At 51.0% G+C, this 9969-nt stretch overlaps 1 protein-coding gene across 1 annotated transcript; it reads left to right on the forward strand.

The window, feature by feature from the left end:
- The first annotated feature begins 2909 nt into the window (after nt 1–2909).
- On the forward strand, nt 2910–6809 carry LOC100905210 (uncharacterized). The gene is made up of 4 exons (XM_003748465.1): nt 2910–2988; nt 3205–3381; nt 5902–5964; nt 6687–6809. The coding sequence occupies exons 1-4, from the start codon at nt 2980–2982 to the stop codon at nt 6807–6809; spliced, it is 372 nt and encodes a 123-aa protein (XP_003748513.1). The 5' UTR covers nt 2910–2979.
- The last annotated feature ends 3160 nt before the right edge of the window (nt 6810–9969 follow it).

The following is a 9969-nucleotide window of genomic DNA, read 5'->3' on the forward strand; positions in this document are numbered from 1 at the left end:
TTTCAGTAATCATGGTGCATCAATGTAGTTGTAAACTGGCAAGTTTTTCCGGTAAAGCAACTAAAGATCTGTGGTGGTAGCTCCTGAAAAAAAAACCGGCAGGTCTTTCTACTCATCCGCTTTGTGCTTTCCTCACGTTAGACTCCCGATGATTCTCGATTTTCGGGAAGCGTATTTTCAGAATTCCGCGCGTAACGAAATGCGGAGATCAGCCGGAAGACGTGAGGGACGAGAACATGAAAAGTCGCCCAATTCGACAATGAGTTCTCGATTCTCATTCGCTCGTACGGAGGTCGGATCCGTTTCAAGTTTGGAATACTCTCGGTGCTCGATTATGAACCCCCGCCTTCACCTACTCAACTCGTTAGGGATCATACGAACACCAAGTTTTCCCACCTGACTTGGGCGATTCGACAAAATCCTGACAGTCTCTCTTCTCATCCTTTTAGTGAAACTGATTCCTGGGACCTCGGTCTCGCGGGGAAGTTCTGCCCTTGAGCGAAAAGGGAACCAATCAGGTCTCACTATTATAGGTACCTATGGTGAACCTCGCATAAGTAAGTTTAGGTTTCGAGATTGGGATTATTAGACTGGACCTCTCACTCAAGAAATCCCGTGAATCGACCCCGTCGAGTGACGATGCCGAGGATCCATTGATTCGATCATCGTTCTTTCGTCTGACTCTGTAGTTGACTGCGACCGTCTCCGTGGGAGATGCTCAGAGACTCTCCGACCAGCTTCCCTCGTTCGTTCTTGATCGCGGTCTCAAGAAAGGAGCTCCTTGAATGTCCCATCGTACCGACGACTGTTCCAGGATGTTTCATACGCCAATCGATGCCTTCTCGTTCGAGGATCTCGGTGAACTGACCGGCTCTGCTGAGAGCGGGATCGGCGGGCGGGAGACGGAAGATTCCGAACTCGCTCTATGCATGTGGCCAGGATATCCATGAGGTCGCGCTAAAGATTTTCCGGAATGGGTCGCCTTGGATGGTTCAGAGACGTTGCCTTTCCTTCATGGCTGGACAAGGACACCGATCGGGATTTGATGTCTCGCGATACGCTTCCATAGGGCTCATTCTCAAATCAAATCGATCGGAGGCTTGATTCAAAGATCAAATAGGAGTAGATCGCAAACATCTATCCCGGTCCGAAACGAGAACACCGCGTCTTGTCGTCCTCGTGGCATTTATGGGAATGCTGAGGATCATTCGGCGGCCCGAATTACGGATGTGTCTTGTGATTAGGCTTCCCAAAACATCGCGAATGCTCCTGAGAAGCGCGGTTCGCTCCCGCGGTTTCGTGCGGTTCCTCATGGTTCCCCAGAAATATCCCATGTTGAGCTGGAACCGCGGTTTTTTGGGAAGCCTGCTTATGAGCAGTTTCGCTCGGAGATCCCGCTGTTTTACGACTCGGTACCGCAGACAAATGAGCTTTTCCTACTTTTTCAGTCCCCCAGTCACGTAACGCTCGAAGAGCAGACAGAAGTCCGATATTCGTTGCACGAAGAGTGTACATGGAACACTCCGGGGAAGCCTGGACAAAAGACGTTCTCACGTCAGCAACGAATGTACTGAGCCCGCGGGCCGGAAGGTTGGCTAACCCACCAGTACTTCCGGAGCTTTTGAATGCGCTCCTTTTAGCATTCGATCGGCAACAGAGACAATCCGCAGCCTAGATGAGTCTTCGAGTCATACACCGAAAGTATATCCTTATCCTTTGTACCTTCCGCATCGGAGGATAGGAGATTCTTAGGGTCAATTTTCGCGGCTCCATACGAATAAAGTCTCCACTGGACAACAGTCGTGATAATAATTGAAAATTATAATTAAAATAATTATAATCGGTATATAATCTGTTAGCGTGTCTGCATAATCTGCATTAAAATCTGTATTAATGATTATAATTGCAATTATAATTATAATCTGTATATTATGATGATGATGGACGCTGGATGCGGGGATCATGATGACTGCTCGGAAGTCAGTATCAGATCCTCGAGAAAGGCGGAACCAGCGAAGAATGATTCTCCGCTTCCAGGTTGCCTCTACTTCATCGTGCAGACGAACTCCGGGGACACTACCACCTCGAGGACTGATCGAACACTTATGTTTCTTTCAACCTTGTACACCCTGGATGGGCGGAATCCGGCAGCGGGAGCGAAGTGATCACCTGAGTACCTGCGTTCATTTGGGGACAAGAAATCGACGAGCAAGAATACCTTCATGATCAAAGAGATCGTATCAGGCGGAGGACGAGTTCCGTTAAGCAGAATCTCAGTCAGTCAAAACTCCTATATCCCTACCGTACATATACCCGCAGCGAGTATCTCGATGCTTGCTCGATGTTCTCGGGTGATGGCAGGCAAAAAAGTCACGCAATCCCGCTCAAAAAACAGGCGTGAGATACTGGGGATGAGCTGTCGTTTACGTTTCGCTGCCGCTTTCTTTTTCCGCTCTTTCCGAAACGCCGTCGGTGGGATTCGAGAGCTATCCGATGGGCGAAAGCCACGAACATTATTTCGTGATGACCACCAAGGCTGTCATCGGGGGAACCTTCGATTCTGGTTCAATTTTGGTCGCTGATGCTGGCTGCTCTGATGCGTCGTTTATCCTCCCATTGATATGATTATCCATTGTGTGAGTCTAGGCGTTTGTGTTTGGAGTAACAGTGCGAGAGAGTTTGGCAATTGGCCCTCACTAGCCCTGCGTCTGGTGAATCGCGGCGGATGTAGCTTTTTTCCAGAGGTCGTCTGTAACAGTCCCTTCACTATCCGTCAACCGGTCCATTGAGCGCTTCGGAACCTTGCGTGACCCCCCACGGACGGAAACCGATGGGTTTGAATGAAAAAAAAAACTTGGAAAAAAATTGCCTCTCCGACTCCCGTTTGCTCCGACACATTTCGTTGTCAGTTCCGAAGTTGCTCGTTTAGAACGTGAACGCTTCTTCCGTGCGTCATAGTGTACACTATCCTCCCGAAGCATGATCAGTGTATGTGGATATCGCCAACGACGAGTCACACGCATTTCGCCCGCTCGGTTTTTCCCGATCTCGAATCCCAGACGATCCACCTTGAGAATTAGCCGAGGATTCCACCTGGAACGATTCCGTTCTGAGGGCGATGTAGGGAGTTCCGAGTCCTCCGCGAACGAGATCTCGGTGTTAGGTTGCTAAATTTAAGCGAAGGTTTTTCGGAACGTCTTACAGTTATTACGAGTAGCCTGGTTCAGTGCTCTCATGGGATTTGGCGCATGCTGGCTCTTCGGGTTCTCGTACCAAAACGTGCGGATGTGTTTTCTTTCCTCGGCCATCACTCTCCAGAGTCAGTGCGTCCTTTGTCAACAGCAGAAGTACCTGACGGCTGTCAACGGATGCACTCGAAACGTGAGTTCAACTCCTTCCGTCGCGCCGGTCTTGCCCGAGGTACCCGGGATGACGGCGCAGCGCTACTCTCTTAATTCGTGCGCTAAGAGGGGCGCAGAGTCGCGGTTGACGGTCGATTCTCTGGCTTGACGGCCTTGACAGGCGAATCCTTTCGCGCGAAAATACTCGAGGAATATCCTTAAATTTCACCGTCCTTTGCATAATGGACGAGGGGCGACACCGTTCAGGTCGATTCGGAAGAAAAACGAGCCATTCGACCTTGTCGGCTCAAATCGATCACGACCCTTGACGGTGGCCACCTGGGAATAGGGGATTCCGTCAGGAAAAATTCCGTGAGGAAGGATCGCCGACTTAGGAATTCTCGCAGGCGGTCCTCATGAACAACACGAAATAGCGCCGGCCACGCAGTTGGCTTTCCTCACAATCTAAAGGGGCTCCAAGGGTTTCTGCTCGAGCACTGATTCAATTCCGAGAGTAATTTGCTCGGAATTAATTGTCGGGCGTCGTCGCAGACGCGTTTCGCCTGAGAGTCCGAGCTCCTGTCACCCGGTCTCTCTCTCTCAGCCGAGTTTTAATAGTTGCCGATTACGGTGGAGATTGCTTCTCGAGGCTAATGGAGGCGGAGCTATCTGCAGGAAGACGTACCCGGAGAAGCTGTTCGAGTGTGTGACAGGTCTGAGGATCTTGCTGGAGGAGTGCCACTCTGGATGATTTACAGCTGGACCAAGAGTCAGCATCGGAATCCTTCCTGTCAATCGCAGAAACAATCGTGGAAGCGGCTCAGGGCGACAGGCTCATAGGCTGATCCGGTTTCCTCTGCGTCAGCAAGTGCGACCACTGATTAGTCTAATTCGGGATGGTCCATTCTGGGATCCTGTGTATTTGTGTCGTCGGTCGTCTCTTCACCGTCCCCAACGAACGGAGCTGCATCTCAGAGAGTGATTTGACTGCTGATTCGTCGAGTCGTTTCCGATGGGGAAGGTTCGAGTATTGGATGTCCATCTGAGCGCCCACAGAATCGGCGATTTCCTCTGGAAATATCTTCAGGAGGAGCTCAGTTCCCCTACAAATGGAGTCGTGTGAACGTGACACGGCGGATGGACTCGACACTTTTACCGTGGGGCAGAGCGACATCCATTGAAACCGCGTCGCAATCACAGCTCCCCGATCCGTGTCGGTGACGCACGCGATCAGAACGAGGTCCCGTTTATCGGTTCATGTTGTGGACTTCTCACACCTCACTCCGTTCCGGAACAGCGTAACAGGCTACCTATTTCCCCGGTACTGATATCCGAGAAACTAACGAACTCGAATATACACCCAAGGGCCCAAGCAGCAGGCGAGGCCACCTCTACAAGCAATGGTATCGAGTTTGTGACATTCTCCGACTCCGAGGAGGATTCAAGAAAACCGCTTCAGCCTCGGAAAAATTTGCTCCCTCCCCCGGCTCGTATTGCGTATTCTGATGTAATTCAATCCGTGTTGCTCTGCTCGAGCGAACCAGCCCTGGAACAATCGGGGGCGGGACGTCGACTGCCCGTCTCGGGACCGTCCGTGTGCGGAGCATCGCGTTGCTCTTGGAGAGCGCCCAAGGTTGTGTCAGACTCGTTTCCTAATCTCTCGTTTCACATCCCGGCGAGAGAATCGGATTCCAAGAGAGCGATTCTCCGGATTAAGATAGGTATCGCGTCCCAACTGATGGATGCATCGCACACGCGTCATTCGCAACCATCGGCCGTATGCCGAGAGCGCTTTCGAGCGCATACGCGGTTTCTGAGGCCGTGATTCCCTTTGCGCGTCCACTATCCCTGTGGTTAACAGCCGCTCGCCCGTTCACTTTGAGGACTATTGGTCGGAAAGCTTCTTTGAATGAAGGGAAATGAGCGGCACCGAGCGAGGGATGGTACAAAACATGACAGCCTGATTCCGGATATCGTCTCAGATATCGATTTCGAGTCATAAGCTGATTCGTTTACAATGCCAAGTTGACTTGTTGATAGCTTCATCGGCTTAGCATGCCGAGAATCAATGTCTGACAGAATTTGCGACGCATGTTTAAAGTGAGACCGGATTACGCTCTCGCAATCGTGTCTTAGCCCATCTCGATTCAAATCTCATTTACTGACCGTCGTGGGACGAGACATTGAGATTTCTGCACTTCGTGCGTTCATTCGACCGTACAAGACAGGGAATGTTTTCCCTACGAATAATATTCTAGGACTCAAGATTATAAGATAGCGAGCTGGAGGAGTACGAGAGGGTCCGGGCCGCGTTTTCTGGGAGAGGAAAGGGTCAACTCGGTCCCCGCTCGGTCAGTCGACATCAACATCCGTGGAGCTCTGATCGTTCCTTTCGGACCGTCATGTCATTATGTTTTATGATCCAAAAAATCCCGCTGTACCGATAGCCCGTCGTCCGGAGATCAGACTCGGCGATAAATGTCTCTGATAGGAGGGAAAATGTAATTGAGGCTTTCTCGATGAAATCCTCCAGAAGAATGATTCTCTTTCTTCTTTCCAGAATATACTGCCAGCAAACATCACACAGCGGGAGGCTTTCTGCATGATCTCATCGTGCATTGACGTACGTTATACTCCACTATACATGAGCATTGTCGTATACTTTACTCATTAATCGCCATACATATAAACGGGCAATTGGAGTCGCCAGCCTATCGCGTAAGGGGCGTGATCAGATTATCGAGACTTCAAAAACCTTAAAGCTTAGCTCGGTCGGAGAAACTACCGTAATGCCTCTAATTCGAGGGCATGCGTCCGACCCTCTGAAAGCTCTAGAGGAGCACTGAATAGTGGGTTCTCTCTATCTTGGCATGGCCTTCCGAACAAGATCATTATCATTATTAGTAATAATCGGGCTCATTGGTCTCGTTCGACGGGGATTTTGTTTTCACTGACTTCTAACCGACTTACACTGAGTGAGAGCTTCCCGGCCTGTCATGAAACTCGAATACCATCGAAGCTCACTGACATGAATGATTTCTCGGTATCCCGAGTCGATTAAAGGCGCACTTACGCGACTTGAAGGTTTCGCGACAACCAGAGGATCATAACAAGCCCGACTATCGAACCGTGCCCCTTGAGTTGGACTTCCTCCTAGTTGCCCGCTCGATAGAGCATACCCGTAAATATGAGCATACCTCTCGATTAGAGAAATCGCGACATGGTATATAGGAACAGGGGACTCTCAAGGAGTTCAACCATTTTGATGGCCGTGAGTATCCCCGACAACAGAGTGTCCTGGATGGGGCCGCTGCTATAAGCACTGGATCTCCCTCTCTTCCCCAGAACCCTCGACAACACCCGCAATTGATCGGTCGAAGACGACGACGAGAAGCCGCTGAGGACAATGTGGCCTATGAAGTGTACGTCAACGTTCAATTAGACGATGGCGCAGACTACGAAGACTAGCGCCCAAGGTCACGATCGTTGAAGGAATTCTCTTCGGATATTGTACGATCATTGTTCGCTTCTTCCAATAAATTGATCTTTTCATCAAATAACTGTCGGGGTTCAACTGATTTCTGGGCGAGGTTTCTGCCTCCATCGAGTCTCGCGGAATCCGTTTCCGTTGAATCCGTTCCGATGCCTCACCGATCTTGAGCCGGCTCGTTTGACAACTAACGGATTCACTCTTTCATCAAGCACTACTTCTGATTCAACTCTTTGTGACGTCACAGATTGCGGAGGCGGAGAGCGGATCTAGTAAGAAGTGTATCGTTGGATTGGCTAGTTTATATGCCGCCGAGGAAGCCAAATAGATTAATTGCTCGATCGAGGCGACGAGTCTTCCCGATTGTCGGTTAAAAAAAGAACGTCATTGCTCAAGCACGTACGGGTCGAGGGAAGTTCCAAGGTCGCCTGCGAGACAGATCCGGTAGAGCCCAATCTGAGGAGGTTTCTCCGTTCTAAACGGCAAAGGGCTGGCCTCGACCATAGCCTCGGCATGAGACCCGGAGTTCAGAGCTCACGAGCTGCTCCGCACGTCTCGGGCTGCCTAGTCAGCTTATTCAGAGTTACGTCAGGGAGGACAAAGATGCAAGGGCTTCGCCTATTTCGGGACAAACGAGCGGATCGGGCGAAGCCCCTTTCTCGTTATGATGTAACTCGCTTGCGATCCTATAGATCCGCCATTTCAATATGTGCTTTTGCGTAAGGGATAACAATCTATGAAGGGGTACCGATCGGCTGTTTCCGGGCTCATTGAATTCCAGAGCCGTTGCGAAAGCTCCTTCCGGCCATCGTTCGCGTCCACACGCTCGAAAATCGGCGATCAACGCAGCTCTACTTTCCATTCCCACCGAGGGAGTATCGGTGGAAATGTTTTGCCCCGCGATGCCTCAGAATGCCTTCAAGTTGGGACCTTACGACGAGATACTCAGAATATCACTGCAGGGAATGCGGCCGGGTCCCAGAGCTCGCCTCCGGAAGCCTTGATCGTCACAAAGAGCTTGGAGCTCGGAGTGGACTGCCTACATCGATACATAACTCCACTCCGCTCAGGGTCCGATGGCCCCCGAGAGGCCGCAGCGTTCTGAAGTTATGGCTAAGGACACCTGTTCACCCTCCGCCTTCGGCCATGACTCGCTCCCTAACACTTCGGCAAACAGCGAGAACATATCCATGGAACATGGGACCTCCCCGACCGGAAGTTTATGCCCAACATAAGCGGAGGCTGCATCGGGCGGGATCGTGTTTTGAAATTTATCTCAGTTAGTGCTTAATTACGAAGCCTTTCTCGGGCGAATTAAATGGACTCCGTAGGAATCTGAAATGCAATTTAAGGGAAGCGCTGAACCGCCGTCATGACTCAGCGTATGCCCTCGCGGTGCCTTGCCCGCCGCTCGCCCCGCTAGGATCCAACCCCGACTGGCTGGGCTGTGAGGTACATTTAACCCCGCCGACACAGCGGTGGGCATGAGTCATCGAGCGCTCATGGATTCTCGTCGCACAAAAGGCAACTTCATTGCTCCCATCGGCTTGCTTCCAACTCCCCGGGAATTGCCCGAGCCGAATTTTCTTCCGACTAAATCCAATACAGCGAGTCACCAAACAGACTGAGCGGAGAGCATTCTGTCTTTTTTCTCTAGTCGCGGCTTGAGAGCACTCCGGGAAGCTTATTCCTGCGACCGTTCCTCGTCGATGTTGAAAAATTCATCATTGCCTCGCTCGCAGAATGAATTTCTGTTCGGATCGACATAGGTACTTCGAAGGAGAGCAGAGAGTTTACCTGAGCTCCGACTTGCGCGTGAATTCCCGCCGACAAGATTTGTGACATTGATTTCGAGACGAATCTTTTTTTCCTATCGTGGCTCGATTTCGACGGAACTTCATACAACCAGTGGTGCGGCGATCATGTTCAGAATTTTCGCCCGCAGGTATTCCTTTTCTATTCTTGACGCAGAGTGTGTAGAGAAAGCCTTCCCTGCGCCAGACTCAACAGTCTTCTGGACGGCGAGTATCCTTGACGACGTTTTGACGCGATACTCGACCGAGCATTGCTACAACTTGGAGTTATCGACTTTCCAAAGGGAGACCTCGTTGCTATCTATTCTGTCACCAAGTCCACCAAGATCCGTAGACCAAGCCTGTTAGCCTTGACCATAGCCATTGCCTTGCAGCAGGTGAACGCAGGGTGTATGCAGGGGCAGAGTAGGCACGAGAAGGCTACGGGAAGCGGGGGAGGGGCAACTTCTATGTCCGACGGTTGGATCGTATCACGGTGGGAAACCAGCGGGAGCCGCTGTCGTCACTTAGAACGGAGCTGGGAGATTAGAGTTCCGTGGAATTAGAAATTGTGGAGCTAACCATGAGCTGGCCGTTCTCTCGACTGCGTCGGAAGTCAGCGAGCGAGCGGAATTCTTCCACGACGTGATCGAAGGGAGAACGCGTCAGCTGAGGCTCCGATTAGGGGACACGCTTGAGAATCCATAAATTTCAGGTCGATTTTCCCAGGATCTTCGGAACTCTAGCGGTTATGCTCAGTGAATCCCCGACAAATGTGTTCTGCCCCAGGTCGGGATACGCAAGACATGCGAAGCTCCGGTGCGAAACGAGCTCGTCTTCGCGACGTTCGAGCCCCTTCGACTGCGCTTCCATCGGATTGAAACAAGAATCTCTCCGGGTTGGATTGAAAAGACATCTGGGAATTCCGGAATATTCGTCTCTTTTATTGTGTGTATCTTCAGAAGGTCTTAGCTTGACATTGCTCAACGTTGCGTTTCGTTTCAGACAGCTGTCGAAGCGTAGTTCTCCTTTTGTTGACATCATACTTAAAATTTTTCGAAGATTTCTGCCCCACCCCCTCCCCCTCTCCGCATATACTTCTCCCGAATGTTTCGAGTTGATCTACGCTCGTAGTCTCTAGAACCCCTCCCATTACGATCGAAATTCGCAGATCCAGTCGTGAGACTTCCCCCAGCCACTCGAGTCTCGAACTCTTCCTCAGCAATTCGGATTATTTCTAGCGTCGAGCCCGCCACAGAGTGAGAGCATTTGTCCTCCGTCCTGACCCGGCTCGGCTGAATTTCCGATCGGAACCCGCCTCCTAAAATATAATTTCGCAGGTTCG

This window comes from Galendromus occidentalis, unplaced genomic scaffold (assembly GCF_000255335.2).
Source record: "Galendromus occidentalis unplaced genomic scaffold, Mocc_1.1 scf7180000077532, whole genome shotgun sequence".
Classification (NCBI taxonomy): domain Eukaryota; kingdom Metazoa; phylum Arthropoda; class Arachnida; order Mesostigmata; family Phytoseiidae; genus Galendromus; species Galendromus occidentalis.

Bases quoted from the DNA above. Each gene is read 5' to 3' on its own strand.
- LOC100905210 (XM_003748465.1), top strand. The intron at 3,382-5,901 runs GTGAGTTCAACT...TCTTCTTTCCAG, and splicing joins TCAACGGATGCACTCGAAAC to AATATACTGCCAGCAAACAT. The intron at 5,965-6,686 runs GTACGTTATACT...TCTCTTCCCCAG, and splicing joins TGATCTCATCGTGCATTGAC to AACCCTCGACAACACCCGCA.